The sequence below is a fragment of the Typopeltis vanoorti genome, chromosome 7, assembly GCF_054136105.1.
Source record: "Typopeltis vanoorti isolate ZY-2024b chromosome 7, IOZ_Tvanoo_1.0, whole genome shotgun sequence".
NCBI classification, from domain to species: Eukaryota; Metazoa; Arthropoda; class Arachnida; order Uropygi; family Thelyphonidae; genus Typopeltis; species Typopeltis vanoorti.
Genome location: NC_143555.1, coordinates 52,045,995 through 52,065,615, shown reverse-complemented (window position 1 = coordinate 52,065,615; position 19,621 = coordinate 52,045,995). Strand labels below are relative to the sequence as shown.

The 19,621-nt window shown below is 36.8% G+C and overlaps 1 protein-coding gene across 1 annotated transcript in view; it reads right to left on the bottom strand.

Moving 5' to 3' along the window:
* LOC150104676 (radial spoke head protein 3 homolog B-like) overlaps positions 1-19,621 on the bottom strand; it is a 184,833-nt gene that overhangs the window by 38,212 nt on the left and 127,000 nt on the right. Inside the window, exon 6 of the mRNA XM_090395869.1 lies at positions 15,258-15,426. Coding sequence (XP_090251995.1) covers positions 15,258-15,426 — 169 coding nt within the window. The remainder of the gene's footprint in view (positions 1-15,257; positions 15,427-19,621) is intronic.

The following is a 19,621-nucleotide window of genomic DNA, read 5'->3' as shown; positions in this document are numbered from 1 at the left end:
TCAAGTTTGGTATTAGTGATATGTCTATGAATGGATTTAGTTAACACACAGCAGAAAATTTATTTTTCACTTGGTTAGACTATAATAAATTTAATTTAATCCTTTATCCAAGTGTGAGCAAACAAAGCTTGCACCTGAAAATATCTTCAGGACTGGGGTAAGGTTGTACAACACCGGGCAACTCGTAGCAAAGGTGAACCAAGCTAACATCACTCCTATCCCAGTATCTCCATTAATGCAAAACACATCTCCTTGCAGATATGTATAACGTTATGTATTATAGGAAGGGCCACTACCCAGACTAGTTTCGACCTTTATTGAGGTCTCTTCAGTGGGAGCCAGGCCTAGGAGTGGAGATACCAGGCAAAAGCCCACAAGGAAATGTATTTTGCATTATGGGAGATACTGGGATAGGAGTGATATTAGCTTAGTCCACTTTGTCCTGAAGAGATTTTCAGGTGCAAACTTTGTTTGCTCACGCTTGGATAAAGGATTAAACTAAATTTATTATGCACAGCAGAAAAAATATCCAAATGTAGCATTTTGTGAGTATTTTGAGTATTTTGTTCTGTGGATTATATGTAGGCGTTCCAAGTCTGTTCAGATTTGTATTTATAGTGTGATTCTGATTTTGAATAATAGATGCAAGTGTGTGGAGAGAAACTATCCAAATGTTTGAAAGTTAAATGGCAACATTTATGTTGGTGTTATTTATGGATGCTTTGTTGAACTGTCTTTCCAGCTAGAATTTTGTTTTCTGGAGTAAGTGTTTTTTCAGGACAGAGAACTAGGGCCATTTATTCTTGTTCCCTCAAATCTACTTGCAAACTGCTCAGGTCAGAATTGGTACTAACACCGAAACATTATCTTAATGTTTGCATTTAAAATGTGGTTCAAGATTCCTGATTTGTTACTTTCATGATTTTTTTTTTTTTTGGATTGCAGCTGTGCATCCTGTTCTGCCATAGTATGGTTGCTGAATGTGCAAATAAATACTGTATACCACTGAGTACTGTTATGGAAAGACACTTTGGAGATTGTGAATAAATTTAACAATTTTAGTGTGGGTGGGGAATTTAAAGGTGATGTGTAATGTGTTTTTTTTAAAGTTTTTTCCTTCTATGGCTCTGAGTATGGAATGGCTGTCTCCTTTATACTGATAGCTATCCTGTTTTTACCTATATTTGAGTTTTAATACCAGTTTGGTATGATGAGTTTGAAAGTAAATTTGAGGGAACGAGAGTAAATGGCCCTAGATCTGTCTTGCGGTATTAAATAATATCAAGGTTCTGGAAACAGCAGTGTGAATTAGCATTCAGAGATAAGCTCATGTCAGCGTACTATGAATTGAAAGTATTATGTTTGAAAAAAGCCTTGTTATCAGAGTGTCAAAGAGCAATATTTTATTGTTTTATTTACAACTCCGAAGTAAATTTAATGCAGGGAATGTTGACTGTTATTATTATTTTTTTTTTTTAAATTATTTAATTTTTAATTTAAACTGAATAAAATTGAATTTCATATTGAAAAAAGCGTGGCAGGAAAATTTGCCGTAAACAACTTCGCTGTAGGAAAATTCAGTGTAAACATTTTCACTATAAGACGTTTTCACCATAAAAATTTAAACTAACGATATGGTGACCTTATCAACCAACTAGTTAGAGGAAAGTAATTTCTTTAAAATTAAGCTTTCTAACTGACAGTCTGCTTGTGTGCTTCCCTTCATCTCTGATGCTGTCTTTAGCAAATCTGTGTCGAAATATTAGATGGAGACAAAAGAAAGGCCAAGTGGATATATAATTCCAGATGAGTATAATTTCTAGAAAATGGTGAGCAGTTTTTATTAAAAGATAGTGGTGAAGATGATGAAGAAAGAATTTTAGTATTTGGTACACTAGATGGATTAGATGACCTTGAAAATAATAAGGACTGGGCATGCAACGGTACTTTTAAATGCAGCCCAAACATACGAGGGACGTCCAGAAAGTAAGTTCCATTATTTGAATATTTTCACTGCAGCGCTGTGATCGCAATGCTGCTCATGCATGCTGAGTTTGTTGATTCCTTAGCAAGGCATTGGTGCCATTTTCAGACATTCTCACAGTGTGTACGCTTCTTGATGTGTGTGTTTATAATGTTTAAGAAAATCGAATTACCTACCACATTTAAAATCGAATCGCCTGCCGCATGTGAAATTAGGTCAGTTATCCATTTCTTGAATACGAGGAACATTAAAGCAGCTGAAATTCATTGGTAAATTATTGAGGTTTATGGAAAACATGCAATGAGTGATTCAATGGTACAAGATGGGCAAGACTTTTTAATGAAGGACAGGTGTGCACGATGATGAAAGCGGGTGACCATCTTTAGTCACTGATGATTTGGTGCGTTCAATTGAAGAGAAGATTTGACAGAACAGGGGATTCACTATGACGTCACTCTCGCTGCAATTTTCAGAAGGTTCACATTCATGTCTTTATTAAATTGTGTCGGAGAAACTGAATTATCAGAAATTGTGTGCATGCTGGGTGCCGAAGTTGCTTACAGAACAACACAAAGTGAATCGGCTGGGCAGTGCATTGGAATTCTTGACACGCTACCATGAGGATGACGATGCTTTCCTGATCAGACTTGTCACCGGTGACGAGACTTGGGTGTTGCACGCAACCCCTGAATCCAAACAACAGGTCCATGAAGTGGAGGCACACCTCATCACCAGTCAAGACAAAATTGAAGACAATGGATTCCACTCGGATAATCATGTGCACTATATTTTGGGACAGACAAGGAATTTTGCTGGTAGACATCTTGGGTCAAGGCTCCACAATCAACGTGAATATGTACTGCCAAACCCTTAAGAAACTGCATCGTGCGATCCAGAATAAACGACATCGCATGCTTACCAGGTGCGTTGTTTTGATTCATGATAATGCCAGTCCACACACGGCTGGCGTAACACAACCACTTCTCGCCACCTTCGGCTGGGAACAATTCCATCATCCTCCATATAGTCCTGATCTTGCACCAAGCAAATTTCACCTGTTCAAACATCTGAAATCTTTCCATGGTGGCCGGCGGTTTCAAGATGATGATGAGGTCAAAGAAGCAGTCAATATGTGGTTTGCGTCACAGGCGGCAACCTTCTACGATGAAAGTATACTACTCTTGGTGCCCCGTTATGATAAGTACCTGAACAATGGCGGAAATTATGTAGAAAAGTAGTGAAAGATGTCTACTTTAGTTTCCAATAAAGTTTTTTTTGTAAGTATATTTTTGTTTTTCTGACAGCCCATCGGAACTTACTTTCTGGACGTCCCCCGTATATTATCAGTTATTCAGGCTACATATAGTAATAGGAAGTAATAGCATTCCACGTCTTTTTGCTTTCATCATCATCACGAACCATGGGCTCACTGGCCGTTGTTATCCGATCCCTCCTTCACTATCTTCCTCCATCTTTCTTTGTCCAGTGCACAGTGTCGCAGTTTCTGTACACCCATTCCACACCAGTCCTTTATGTCATCTATCCATTCACTGTATGGTCTACCTCTTCAGTTTACACAATCCATAATACCAAACATAAATGTCTTTATCTTCCAGTCCTCACTCATTCTACAGATGTGTCCAAATAATTGCAGCTTCCGTTTTATAATCTTCTGCTTTAGATTCTCTTTTGGTTGTATCTTCTGATAGAGCTCTTCACTGGTGATTTTCTGTACCCATCCTATTCTTAGAATCTTCCTGTAACAAGTTCTTTCAAATGCCAAAATTATTTTTCTTGATTCTTTATTTATTACCCACGTTTCAGATCCATACAGTACACTGCTACAGATGAATGTTTCCAGTACTCTTGGTTTTGTTTGCAGGCTGATCACTTTACTTTTCCAGATGTTATCCATGGCCCTTCAGATTTGTTCTTCCCTTTGCAATCTTTATTATTTTTTTGTTTTATAGTCCAAATCATACATACTTTTACTTCCCAAATATGTGAATTGTTCTACATTTCCTACATCAATTCCATCCACTTGTATCATTTGTTTCATGCTCTTCTCACCAAATACAATTGTCTTTATTTTTTCCAAGTTCATAACAAGTCCAAATCTCTCCCATTCCTCATTTAACAGTTTCATTTAAAACTCTGAAATTCCTCATTTCAGAGTTTTATGTAGTTCTCTTTCGTCTTCTTCAATAATAACACTGTCATCTGCAAATCTCAGATTGTTAATTCTCATCCCATGCACTGATATTCCTTTTGCATCTTCCTTCATTTTATCCATTGCTTATTGGGTCCCCCTGTCTAGTACCTCTGCTTTTTCTAAACCATTTCCCCAAATCATCACCTATTCTAACTGCTGCAACTGCATTCTGATAAACATCTTTTAATATAGCTATTAGTTTTCTATCAATTCCATAGGATTCTAGCACTGCTAATGTCACTTTCTGGTCGATACTCAAATGTCTTCTGAAAAATCAACTAAGCAGGTATATATGTTTTTGTTTTTTCCTACTAGCTTTCTCGGCTATTAACCACATTGTCAAAAAAATCTGTTGAATTCTAGTTCTATCTTTCCTAAAACTTGCTTTCTCATCTGCAAGGTATGCTTCCAATTGTGTTCTCAATTTTTCTATCAATATCGTCATCATCATCACTTTACCAAGGTGACTTTTCAAGGCAATTGTTCTATAATTTTGCATTCTAGCTTATTTCCTTTTTTGTAAAATGTCACTAATATTGATTTCACCCACTATTCTGGCATTTTCCCTTCTTTCCACACCACATATTTGATGCATTTCTGTAACCATACTTTCGCCATATGAAAAAAATTCAAATCTAAAAGTGAAAGGAGTAATGAAGACGATAGAAGATGCAGTTGAAGAAACAGTACCAAGAGAAGATATTATCGTTACCAGGACGTGTTTTGTTTTAGCCGTCCTATTGCTTTTTCTACCTCTCCTCTCCTCTTAAAATATTCATATCATACTCATTACCTGGTGGTGATATCTCCTTCAATTCTTCAGTCAGTTTCCCAACGCTATCTAAATCTAGTTTTTCTTCATATAACTCACTACAGGATCTTGTCCATCACTGTACAATTTTATCTTTATTCATCAATACTTTGCCTTTTTCATCTTTAATTGTGGTCTGTTTTGGGTGCCACCTTCTATTAATGGTTCTAATCATTTTGTACACCTCCCTAGTTTTATGCTTTCCATAGTACTGTTCTATATTATTGCATTGGGCTTCTAACCATTTCATCTTATCCATTCTGACTGCTTTTTTTTTCGCATAATTACACTTTCTTCTATATTGCTCCTCTATTTATTCTAATGTATCCCTTCTTATCTTCAACATTCTTTTCTCCTGTACTAACTTCAGTGTTTCTTGTCTAATCCATTTCTTCTTGATCTTCTCTTGATACTGTTTCTTCAACTGCATCTTCTATCGCCTTCATTACTCCTTTCACTCTTAGATTCAAATTTTTTTCTTTGTCCACATTTTTAAGTTTCTCCTCTAACATTATTATGTACCTTCTTTATATTTCTGCTTCGCTTATTCTTGTAGTGTCTCTTTGTTTCTGGTGATGGGGATTTATATTTTCTTTTTAGTTTCAACTTCATGTTTGCAATCACTAAACTATGATCTGAGTCTATATCAGCTCCTTGAAAAGTTCAACACTACTATACTGATGTTATCCATCTTCTTTTAATCATATCAATCATGTTCTCGGTATTCGTCGTATTAGTGAGAGTATTAGAGTGCAAAAACAGAGGGTGAAAGAATTGATAGTTGTGGCAAGTACGAATGAATTGAAAGGAGATAAATTTTTTATGAGAGAGGACTTGAAAGTATTGTTAAAGGTAGCGAAAGAAAAGAGTGACAGAGTTAGAATAGTGAGTCTGTTGCCATGGTATGACAGAAAGGAGTTTAGAAGGAGGGCCATAATCGCAAATGACATTATGTGCAGTTATACAGAGGGTGTGGAATTCGTGGACGTGTGGAATGAGTTTGATGGGTGAATGGATTTATACAAGATGGATGGCCTGCATTTGAATGGATTTGGTGTGCAGAGACTGGAAAAAGTGTAGCTGAATGAAGTGAAAATGGATGTGCAGAACCAGGGAAACTAGAACTACCAAGGAGGGGGGGGTGGATATGCGAACATCAGCGTGACAGTTGAGTGTAAAAATGTATATGATGTACCCGAGCCAGTACTAAGGACAAAAAAACCGGAATGGGATAGTTAGAATAATGCATCAAGATATGGGTGGGACAAAGGGATCACTGCATTTCATGTATACTAATGCCAGGAGTATTAGGAACAAGAAGGAAGAATTTCTGGCTTTGATTGGCTCTTCCTGGCCACAGATTATTGGCATTAGTGAAACATGGCTGACGGAAGATGATATAGTTAGTGGGATAGAATGTGTAGGTTATAGTGCATTTAGGAGGGACAGAGAGAATAAAATGGGGGGGGGGTATTGATGATAGCTGATGAACTGCAGTCAAGGAGAATTGAAGTTGTATCACAGGATAGTGAAAAGAGCTCACTTGAGGCTATTTAGTGTGAGATTGAGACTGGTAGAATAAAATATATAGTTGGATGCTGCTATAGACCAAGTGATGGAATAGATGGTGGAGATAGTATGCATAAACAAATTGAGAAATGAGTGAAAGGAGCTAATTATTATGGGGGATTTCAACTATGGTAACATTGATTGGAAGGAGGAGAGGACACATGTGAGGAAGGAAATGGATTTTATTCAATTATTAAGGGATAACTATCTGAGACAGCATGTAATTGAAAATACTAGGGGGTGTGAGAGTGCTTGACCTGGTAATAGCATCTGAGAATTTGACTGTAATGAATATGACCTGGGAGGTGGCTAAAGGTGTGGAATTTTCGATTAAGACAGGGTATATGTGGAATTACCATGCTGGCAAGTATGACAAGCTTAGGAGATTGCTTGGATCAGTGCCATGGCATGTACAAATGCAAGGGCTGGATGTCGATAGAGCATGGGAAGTGGTCAAGAAGCATTTGCAGGAGGTTATGGCTGATTGTATACCTAGGGTCCGAATAGTAAAACAAGGGATTAAATGGATGAATAATACCATTAAGCCTGAGCTGCAAAAAAAGAAACAACTGTGGAGGGAATTTAAAGAAAGAGGTGACCTGCAGAGGTACACGAATGGCATAAAGTGCAGGCCAGAAGGGTAACAAGTGTGGTAAAAAGAGCAAAAAGCGGATTATGAAAAGAAACTAGATATGCAAGCTAAAGAGAATCCCAAACAGTTCTTTCAATATGCTGCAAGCAAGAAAAAAACTGTACACGGCAAAATGATTTTAAGGAATGACGATGGTAAGGAGGTCACTGAATCAGTCGATATAGTGGAGTTACTGAGCGAGCACTTTGCAAAAGTATATCATCCAGGTGGCGACATTGAAAAAATGAAGGAACCATTAGTTTATACAGGAATTGTGATGAATGAAGTGGAGGTAAATAATAAGGTTACATCACCGAAATGAAGTCTATTGGTTCTTTATTTAAGTAATTTAATGGGTGCACCTGTTTGACAACTTGTATAGAAGAGTATATAAGTTCTTTTCGCTATACCCTCAGTATTAATTTAGTCTACCAACTCACTGATGAGACCTCAATAAAGGTCGAAACCGGTCTGGGTAGTGACCTTCCACCATAATGTATAACATCATACATCTCCTAGGAGATGTGTTTTACATTATGGGAAATACTAAGAACAGTGATCAGGGCTTTACCCACCTTTGCTACGAGTTTCCCTAGTTTGTACTACGTGCTTTAGTTCACGCTAGTATCCGCCGATACTTTTATAGTTTACTATATTCGGCATGAAACTCTTTGATTCCAATATCTGAGTTTCTTATTTGGTTTTGAAACAATGTGGGATTTAATATCCCCTTAATTTAAATATCTGTATTTAAGTTTTGTAGATCTGGAAAAGGCATATGACAAGGTTCCAAGAGAGATGCTATTCAAAACACTCAATTTTCACATACTCAAGTTTTTACCATGAAATTTTTAAACTTTTTTTTTTTGTACAAAACAAGTATTAAATTTAATTTGTTGTTGCAGTTTTCAACAATAGTCAGTCAAATTAACATATATATGCACAGGTGGATCACTGAGCTCCTATTCAAATCAAGAGAATTAAAATCTTTTTAAAAAATCATCAAAAAATATTCACTGTATAGTAAAAATTCTGATATTAGGTAGCCAAAAGATTAGTCAGAAACATAAAAATAGGAGAATATACTTTAAAAGACTATCTTTGATGAGGTAGACTCTCAGACACCACAAATGATGAAAATCAGAGAAAGGCAAATTAATGAAATTTTTATAGGTATTATGTGAATATCGAAAACTTTGCTGAAGGTTAGAATGTTCTAAGTATGACTGATGATAGAAAGACTAAGATACCAAAAAAGTTGTTGCAAATGTTGGAAATTGTACAAGAAGAGTGTAAGCAAGGGAGTGAGGAGCAGGTTCTTTTGCCTGAAGGGTAGTCGCCAAATGGCACTGCCTGAGAGTGTGGTGAATGCAGACACCGAATGAGTTTCAAGCTCATCTTGATGAGCTCTGTGTGTGTGTGTGTGTGTGAGAGAGAGAGAGAGAGAGTGTGTCTAGTGCAGTGGTTCTCAAACTTTTTGAAGTCGGGGCACATTTAAAATCCTACAAATAATAATTAAGTCAAATATTACAGAAAAAAAAATAATGCGATAAAAAAATAAAATAAAATGAAACATACCTTAAGTTTATTCATTCTTGTGTTTATGAGAAACATGAGCCTGATGTGTCCTAGCGATTGCTTCAATGTTTGGGCATATATTTGAAAGGCAAACTCTCATTTCCTCGTCAATACATTGAAGACTTCCTCTCTTTTTACACTTAATTGTGGTGAGGGTAGAAAATCATAATTCACATAAATATGATGTTGAAAATTGTAGTAAAATGTTCAAAGCTTTTTTAGATATTGACACATATTCTTCTTTTATAGAATCCAAAAGGCTTCAAGAGACAATTCCTTATGTTTAATCAGCAATCCACGATCAGTGGATATAGCTGCCAGTTCTTCTTCTTCTGTTAATGTTAAACCAAAATCACTTGAAGTTTCCACAAATGGGTTTCTAATCCAATCGTATTGTTCAGTGTTAAGTGATGGAAAATAAGAACTCAAATTTTTCTTCTAAACTTGTTAAATGTTCAACTATTATTGGAAGTGTTTCATTTATGCAAGTGTTACTTACCAATGGAAACATTTCCAAATTACCTTCAACAGCTTTTCTTTTCCAACTCTGTAGTTTTCTCTGAAATGCTTTCATTTTGTCAGTGGATGTGATAATATTTTCTTCTATCCCTTGCATGCTAGTATTCAAAATATTGAGCTGCTGAAATATATCGGCCAAATACCGTAACCTGGCAATCCAAAATTCGTACCAAAGGAGATTACAAAAATGTAATTGTTTCATCTCTTCAAAAAACACAAGAAGTTCTTGTCGTAGCTCGTGTAAACAGGTAAGTACTTTCCCCCTTGGCAGCCACCTCACCTCAGTGTGTAAAAGCAGCCGTCTGTGTTGTGAATCCATATCGATACAAAGCTTTTCGAATAAACGCGATTTGACAGGTCTTGTTTTAATAAAGTTTACCATCTGAACAACTTGATCTAAAACTAAATTTTCTCCCAATGTTTTTGCCATCAAGGCCTCCCTATGAAGAAAGCAGTGAGTTACGATAACATTCTCATTTTGTTTTTTTACAAAAGATGTAAGGCCCTTAACACAGCCTACCATGGAAGGGGTTCCATCTGTACAAATGCCTACACACGACTTCCATGTTAATTGCCATTTATCAAGATAGCTATTCAAAATGTTAAAAACGTCCTCACCTTTTGTAGACACACTTAATTCTTTGCAAAAAAGAAACTGAGTTACTATTTGATCTTCATTAATAAAATGGACGAATGCTAAGAGTTGCGCCTTGTTGGTAATGTCTGTTGACTCATCAACTTGCAATGCAAAATTTGAATACTGAAGTTTATTACTGCATACATTTTTCTCAATATCAGAAGACATTTCTATAATACGCCTCTAAACTGTATCGTTGAACAGAGGAATCTTGCTTATTTTCATTTCCTAGCATTGTGATGACCATTTTTTTGCATGCAGGCAAAATAAGTGACTCACCTAAAGTATGATCTTTCATATTTTTTGCTATCAGTTCTGAGACTTGATAAGAAGTGATTTGAGCTTTATCAGAAACAGTCATTATACTTTTAAAAGAATTTTCTGCTTTTGTTTGCTGTTCAGACAATCTCTTGAAAAAACTTATAGATTTATCTTGTAAATTAGAGTGTATAGTTTTAAAATGTTTACTCAATTTACTAGGAAGCAATGATTCATTTGCCATTTTACATCCACATACTAAACATAGCAGCAAAGGATGATCTTCACTTCCGGTCCAAGTGAAACCAAAGCTTAAATAACTTTCATTATATTTGCGAGTAGGCCGTGATTTTGCTTTCTTACTTGCACTTAACTTTTGCTCACTTCCAGAATCTGATTCTTCAATATCACACTTCTTTTTGAGAAATCTATCCATTTTATTTGGGTGTATTTATCTGAAAATAAGTAATATGCACATAACATCCACTTCCAACACTTTTAAAATAAGTAATATACACAACAAGAATAAACCATATTCTTGTTCTCTACTAGACCAGTGGTTCTCATCAGTGCGCCCTGGCACACCCATTGAGAACCACTGGTCTAGTATGTAACACGTACTAGACCTCCATGGAGGTCTAATGTTAATAATAACAATAATAAAATGGTTACTACAATTATGTATGAGGGAAAGAGAGAGAGAGAGAGATAAAGTAAAGTCTCAAGTCTTCATATTTACTCAGAATGTTTAGTGATCTACCACAAACAGCTCTCTTCATTTTTCAAAAGTGCTATTACTAGTAAAAGATTTGAGTCCATGACTAAGAGCCAAAATCTATGTACCAATCTGAAAAATGGAAATCATCTCTGTACACACAAACACAGAAAAAACAACAAGGTCTCTCCAAGTCAGTGAAGAATACTTGGTGTTCATCTTCTGCAATGGTGAAGTATTATTTTGAAGATTTTTTAAAACTGAAGCAAGCTACTAACAAGGATAAAGATGTAAGACTTTAATAAAATCGAACTAAAAAAAGGCATACAAAGAAAAATATTAAAACCTAAACATGTGCTAAAGTCAGAACTGCATACTGCTCATTTGTATATCCATCAGATTTCTAAGACTGGTTGAGCAGTCGGCTACAATCAAGATTTGAATGTAGCTCTAAGTGAATTATAACTCACAAGAAATCATATTCTTATTTTCATACTTACTTTACCATGACTAAACAAAAGTTTATATGTGAAATATTTTCACAAGCATCCTAGGTATTTCTAAGACAATAAAATAAAACTAAAAAAAAAAAGTCCTACAAAGAAAAATAACTTCTTGTTCCTTTCGTGAATCTATGACAGGTGGCCTGTTTCAGTCTTGGCCCAGTGTTTCATCTGTCTTCCTCAGACCCTTTGGTTCATAGTACATCATCTTTCCAGGTATTTTATCATATGTCATTTGTTCTAGATACTCTTCCTATTTGGTTTTGCATTTTTTTATTGTTTCTATCAATGGCGTTTGGAGGGTGCTCTTAATTTAGCTTTTTATTTCATTTTTACTGCAGTGACATTATTATTATTATACAGTATCTCCATGGAGTCAAGAGATTCATCATGGGAGATCCACATTAACTTTTATATACACAAAACCTATCATAACCCCCCCCCCTTCCTTAAACTCATTCACTGTCAGGGCACTCACAACTAATTCTTGCAATTCCATTCCCCTCATTCACCACTCTCCACACAAAAAATCTAGTCCTAAGACCCTTACTAACTACACCCTTAAACAACTTCCACAGATCACCCCTAGTTCTCTGACCATTTGTCATATATCAAAAAATTTCTTTTGCATCAATTTTATACAGTCCCTTATCTTTATTTGTTAGCAAGTTTTTCAACATTCAGGTAATCCTTTGAGCTATTTTACCAACTTTTGTGATATGCCCTCTGAACTTCAACTCTCTGCCCACCATTATATCCAAGGACCTAGTCTCATAATTTTTTTTGTAATCCAATACTAGCAATGTGATACACAGTATGCAAACTTTTCAACCAAAGTGCATAATCTTACATTTGGCATTTGCTAGTTCCACATGACAATAATTATCCTTTGTCCACAATGCCAATTTATTTAAATCATCCTGTAGGATATCTACATCACCTTTATCAACTATTGTTCTCCCCAGTTTTGCATCATCAGCAAACAACTGAATATACCCCACTCCCCTTTAAATCTTCCTTATATCACTAATATATAAATAAAAGAGCAGTGGCCCTAGTACAGAACTCTGAAGTACTCCACTAGTCACCCTCATTCTCCTAGATTTTGCTCCACAATATACTACTCTCTGGTGTCTGTCTGTCAGCCCCCCCCCCCCATCCATGCAACTGGTTTCATATCCATTCTGATTTGCTCCAATTTTTGTAATAGTTTTTTCTAGGTGGTATTCTTCAAAATGCCACTGTAAAGTCCAGTATCATAGTATAGCATTTCCTTTATCCAATTCCACTGTCACTTTATTATAAAATATGAATAAATTCTAAGACAGGACCTACTCTTTACAAAGCTGTGCTGCCTACTATGGAGTACCGTATCCCTATCCACCGTCGGATTTTATCTTTAGCCAACTTTTCCAATACTTCAAAAACCACTTCTGATATATATTAATTGGTCTGTAGCTTACTACTTCCATCTTGGAGCCACCATCATATAATGGAACTATCTCACCCACTTTTCACTCCTCTGGACCCTGCCAGACTTAAAGTGAACAACTTCATCAGAGGAATGCCAATTCTTTTGCATATTCACATAGTACACAAGCCGACATGCCATTCAGTTCCACTGCTGTACACCTTTTGCAAAATGATCACTCAGCAACTCATCTATTTCTTTGCCTTCATCACCTTCCTAACAACAGCATTGATTACGCTCATTCTCCCATAAAAATTTATCATCTTACTTGATACATAATGAAAAAGGTCTCTCGGATTTACTTTGGCATGCATAGCTAATTTTCTTTCATAATCTGATTTGTCTTTCTTACGATACTAATCATCCTTCTTGCCTGCAATTTGTGCTGCTCATTAGTATGCTAATCACCATTTTCTTTATATGCCCTCCACAATGTTTTCTTTTCTTTTTTTTGCAGCTCTTGCTGGATATCTCTACTCATCCACTTAACACCACTTGGTTTATCCTCCTGACCATGAGTATGCAGTCTGATACTGCTTCTCTCAAACAATTCTTGACCACTTCCCATGCACTACTGGCATTCTTTCCTTGTAGCTTTTCAAGACATGGCACTGCTCCAAGATGTCTCATAAATCTGTCATAACTACTTTATAGTTCAACATAAACCCTTTCTTGACAGAGAATTCCACATGTTTAGCAACTTCTCAGACCTTGGTTATGGATATATCTTCTGATGATATTACCAGATTCAGCACTCTCGAATTCCTGGTTCTCTAATTCCTCTATAGCATATTGTTTCAAGTAATTGTCTCTTAGCAACTGTATAAATTTCATTTCTACTATGCCATATCCTCTTTCCTCCCTCCAATCTATGTCCCCACGGTTAAAGTTTCCCATAATAACTGCTTGGCCTGCACTCATTGTGCTAATATATCAATGCTTGGCATCTACATCTTCCTGTGGATTCCCTGGTCTATATCAGGCAACCAACAATATATTTTGGCCTACTGGCCTTTATCTCACACCAGACAACCTTGAATGAATCATCTCTCCCCAGATCTAAAATTCTCTTTAACTTCTAATTTAGTTGATTATAGTTCTTCAGTTATCATAAACAATATCACATCTCCTGTCATATTTCCTTTATCTTCCCTGAAAATGCAATATTCTATCCCTGTAGCTATATCATTTTCTGTCAACCAGGTCTCAATGAATGTTTATAAATTTTGGCCAAGTTGAGCTGACCAGTTCCAAAACTTCTCTCCACTATTTCTGATTCTTTTCTTATGTTCTTTGTCTATGCTGCACTACCATAAAACAATGTTGGTTTCATAAAATATACATGACAGTCTGCTTTTTTGGTGACTATTGCTAACCTTAATGTTCCGTTATTATTATTATTATTACTTTTTTGACCTCCATGGAATCACAAGACTCACTGCAGGAGGTCAACACAAAGTGTATCATACCACTCCTTAAACTCATCCATTGGTTGCACTTTCACCACCACCTCGGGCAATGCATTCCATGCTCCGACCACCTTCATGCAAAAAAACTTACTTCTTACCATTTTATTCACTACTTCCTTTTTCAACTTTCAGGAATGGCCTCCTGTCCTTGTTTCTTCACATTGTTTTACCATATGAAACACCTCCGTGTTAACACAATAATAATAACAACCCATCAACAGCTTAAATTGTGAAAGTCTATGAAAATACTAGTGGTGGTGGGCAGTAGATGCGTTGGTATAGATGTTGCGATTCAATGTAGCTGGTGTATTGAGTGGTGGAGACAGAGAACTGTAGAGTAGGTGCCCTCCCTCGATGAGTCTTTGGACTTCTTGGAGGTATCACATAATAGTAATAACCTTTGCAATGTCTTCTGAATTTTAAATTTCGAGATCAACCATCACCCCAAGATTCTTTGCTTCCTCCACTTCTTTCAGTGTAACTCCATCAAGTGAGTATGAAGCATTCCATCTTTGAATCCCAAATTTCAAAACTATACATTTAGTTGCATTAAACTGAAATTCTCATTCATTTTCCCACATTGCCAGATTATTCAAATACTCCTGAAGGGTCAAAACATCAGCACTATTATTATTCTTATTTATTTTATACACACACACACACACACATACACTAAGGGGGTAGGCCCCCTGGCGCCTACCCCCCCCCCCCCAAGTTCTGGACTGGTAGGCTGGTTCTCCTTGAATTCTGATGACTCGACACTCAGGTTAGCGCCTGAGTTTCAAAACGTTTCAAAAAACGTGACATAAAAAGGTTTATCATTTTATACATATATATATATATATATATATATATGTATAGGGTAGATATAAGAATATGAATAATATCATTATAACTTACCTTGAACTACAGGATCTAAAACTTCAATATAACCATGTTCTTCTAATTTTGTAAAGACTTGTGGCATCAGATCCGATAAATAGTTTTGGGCAAAAACACATGCTGCTACCTTCTGGGCTGTTTCTTCTTCTAATCTGATAGCTTTCTCTTGTTCTTCAAGACGTCTTTGCTAAAATTGCAATGTTTATCATCATTATAAATTAAGTTACTTTAATGATATCTCAATAATCAATTAACTTTTAATTAATTGATTATCAATGTTTATCAATGAGATATTATTCACTGAGCAAAAAAACAACAAAAAAAGTCTTCTTTTGAAGTGAAAGTAGATGGGGTGATTAATTCTGACATGCTGACTTGATATTTATACTCATATGTATAAATTGCCCTATCCCCTTCCCCCTCTGGTTTTTCAGTACTTGACGTCATCTGTTGAGATACCTTTGTGATTCAAATTAACATACAGCATATGCATCATATGATATAGGTTAATTAGTGCCAGTCTAGCTGGCTGAGTGGTAGAGCTTCCACTTTCCAAGTAGTAGGTTATGAGTTAGAGCCACCCCCCGTAGGCATTAATGCTTGCTGAAGTGGCTGTAAAGGTTTCTGATCTAGAAATCAAACATGGAACTCTAGGGTTTTCTTAATATCTAATTCTTAGTCCACCCCAGCACTAAATCTATAGATTTACAACCTTAATGGGTGGAATTTACATAAAAAATATCTAAACTTACTCAGAGTTCTAATTCAGGAAAAATCGGCAAGCAGACTTGTTATTCCACTTGCCTGATTGCTTTTGTTACTTAGACAAATAGAGTAATCTACACAGGAATATTCATTCATTCATTTCTTCGCAGTTCTGCTTAAATTAGGAGGAAAGAAAGCCAAATGTGAATATAGAAAGTGGATCTTTACTGATATGTCGAAGGCTTTCTCTTTGTATAAATATAGCATGACTTTTATTTATTTTTTTATCACTGCAGTGAATGCATATTTCACAGATTTTAAAGACATCATACCAGAACTTAGTTGTTGTTTATATTGTGTTTATTTCTGGTTCGTTCTTACCAAGAGGGCAAGATCTGGGTCGGAAGCAGCAGAGAAAAAATGATAAGTTTCCATTATTTAGTATAGTTTATCTTATAGTATTGTGTAATTATAGTGTAAAGTAGAGCATATAATCTAGTAGTATGTTTAGTATAGTTGAAGTAGTTCTTAGTACTTTGCACTATTTCAATGATGACAGCAGCCACAGCTCAAATTACTAATGGTGTGTCACCAAGTCCTCTCCCCCATTTTAAGGACTACATTTTGCACAGAATAATATGGGATTTTGTGGTATGTATGCATCCTGGTAGTTGGATATATGGCAGGTGAGGGATTGGGGAGTACATATATGCAGAAAATGTAGGCAATGAGAAGAACTTTGTGAGTTGAAGATTAGCATAACAGTCCTTGGTAGCATTGCGTCAGAGGCGGGAGGATGATGGTAGCTTGCAGAGAGATAGACAGAGATAGATGTGCTGAAATAGAAGGCAGAATGTCTCGGAAATGAGTTGAGATATATGAAAGATGAGATTAAGTGAATGGAAGTGATGAATACAAGGCAAATCAGAGTAGGAGTGAGAGGGTTATGGGAATGACAGAAGAGGAGAGAATAGAAACAACAGAAGAGAGGGAATGAGAAGAATGCAAGGGAGTGTTGGAACCAGAGATAGAGAGATGACAGGACAGCAGGTAAGTAGGGGAACAATTAGAGAGTGTTAGAGAGAGAGAGAGAGTAAGGGATGGAGGTGAACAATCAAGGAACAGAGTGGTAAGAGGTGTGATGTATGGAGCCTCCATGATCCATGGTGTGCAAGATGGGATGCCTGAAGAGTGCTTGCCTAGAGGAACAACAGATAGAAAGCATGGCTATGGCAATTAAGCAGGGTGAAAGGATGGATGAGATGATTGTGATGGTGGTCATGAATGACTTGAAAGGCAGTGTGAATCGGGTAGTGAGAGATCTGAAATTGATGGTTCAGTTGTAGAAAAGAAAACTCAGAGAGGGAAGACAGTATGTGTTGCCCAGGTATGATAATGATAAGCTGAGTAGAAGAGCATTAATAATGAATAGCAGGTCAGCAGGTTAGTAGGGAAACAATTAGAGAGTGTTAGAGAGAGAGAGAGAGAGAGAGAGAGCAAGGGATGCAGGTAAACAATCAAGGAACAAAGTGGTAAGAAGTGTGATGTATGGAGACTCAATGATCCATGGTGTGAAAGATGGGATGTCTGAAGAGTGCTTACCTAGAGGAACAATAGACAGAAAGCATGGCTATGGCAATTAAGCAGGGTGAAAGGATGGATGAGATGATTGTGATGGTGGTCATGAATGACTTAAGAGGCAGTGTAAATCGGGTAGTGAGAGATCTGAGAATGATGTTTCAGGTTGTAAAAAAGAAAACTCAGAGAGGGAAGACAGTATGTGTTGTCCAGGTATGATAATGATAAGGTGAGCAGAAGGGCATTAATAATGAATAGCATGATGGCCGGAATGTGTCAAATGAGAGGGGCTTGGAATATGTGGATGCTTGGTGGACATTTGAGGACAGAAATGAACTGTATGCGAGAGACCACTTGTATTTGAATGAAGAAGGATATATCCATCTGATGAGATTGATGTTCTCTGAATGAGTTGGTATATCAATGCAGGAAAACTAGAGCAATTCAGAGTGGATGGTAGCAAGAGTGGCTTCTTGTGGAAATAGGTGCTTGGGAGAAGATGGAATACATCAGGTAATGCTGAGTCCAGAGGAGTATGGAAGAGATAATGATAGGTATAGAAACAGTGGCATTTTTATTCTTTGTAGCAATGCCACAGTATCCAGAATAAAGGAGATCAATTGGTGGCATTGATAGCATCAGCCTGTCTGAAAATTATTGGGATCTCTGAGATGTGGTTGATGGAAGATGATATAATAACAGAAATAGAAGTAGCAGGGTACAGCATTTTTCGACAGGATAGGAAGGGAAAACAAGGTGGTGGAGTACTGCTTATGATAAGTGATGACTTATGTCCTCTAAAGGTGGAGGCTTTGGAGGGCAGTGACACTAATGGTTCTGAAAGCATATGGTGTGAGGTAGAGGGGGGGGGGCAAGACAGAATATTTAGTGGGTTGTTGCTACAAGCCAAGCAGCACAGAGGGAGAGGAGCAGGAAATGTTCAGGCAGTTGAGCTTGGCAAGTGCAAGAAGAACGATTGTTTTGGGAGATTTTAACTATGGCAGTATAAACTGGAAAGAGGAAACTGCATGTAGTAATAAGGGAATGGAATTTCTAGAATTATTGAGAACAAATGTCTTAGGCAATGTAGTAGAAGGAATACGAGGTTCAAGAGTTTTGGATTTGCTCATAGCATCAGAAAAGCTGATTATAACTGAGATGGCATCTCTGCTCACAGTTGGAGATAGTGACCATGTGGTTTTGACTTGGAAGATGAATAGACATGCAGGAATATCAAAGAAAAGGGAATGTATGTGGAATTATAAGGCAGGTGATTATAATAGTCTCAGAAATCAACTTGTGGTAGTTCCATGGAGGGAGGAATTGGAAGTGAGATATCATTAGTGCTTGGTAAATTTTCAAGGAATATTTGTTGGCACCAATAGTAAGCTGTATTCCATTAATGAAGAAGAGTACACAATTTGGTGTAAAGTGGATAACAAATAATATCAAACAGGAACTGCAAGTAAAAAAGAAGTTATGGAAGCGATATAAGGAGAGGGATGGAGAGCAGACGCATGAAGAATATAAGACTCAGGCCAGGAGGTGACTAGTATGGTAAGGAAGGCAAAACTAGAATCTCCCTAAAATCCAAAGAAAAACCTAGGGAATTTTTTTAACTATGTGGCCAGTAGGAGGAGAAATTATTGCGGAAGTATGACACTGTGGGATAAAAACGGGAATAGAGTGACTGAGGACATAGTGGATTGTTCGTTGTACATTTTATTGGAGTATTTCATCCTGTAGAAGTAGGTTTTAATACTAGAGGGATAGGGCAGGTTCTTGGTTTACAGGAGAGTATGTTTCAAATACTGAGTACTCTGGTTGTCAATAAAGCAGTGGGACTGGATGGAATTTTGTCACAGGTTTTGAGAGAATGTGCTAAGTACACATTCTCTAAGAAATGACAGCTCTGTTGATTTGACTTTTCAACGGAAGCCTGGCCATGGGAAAGTTCCCCAAGGAGTGGAAGGAATATAAGATAGTGCCATTGTAAGGGCAGTAGCAGAGTGGAAGTGTCTAATTATAGGCCAGTTTGTGTTTCATCAGTAGTTGTTAAGATCTTGAAGAAATTAGTGAGGGACCATATACAGCACTGG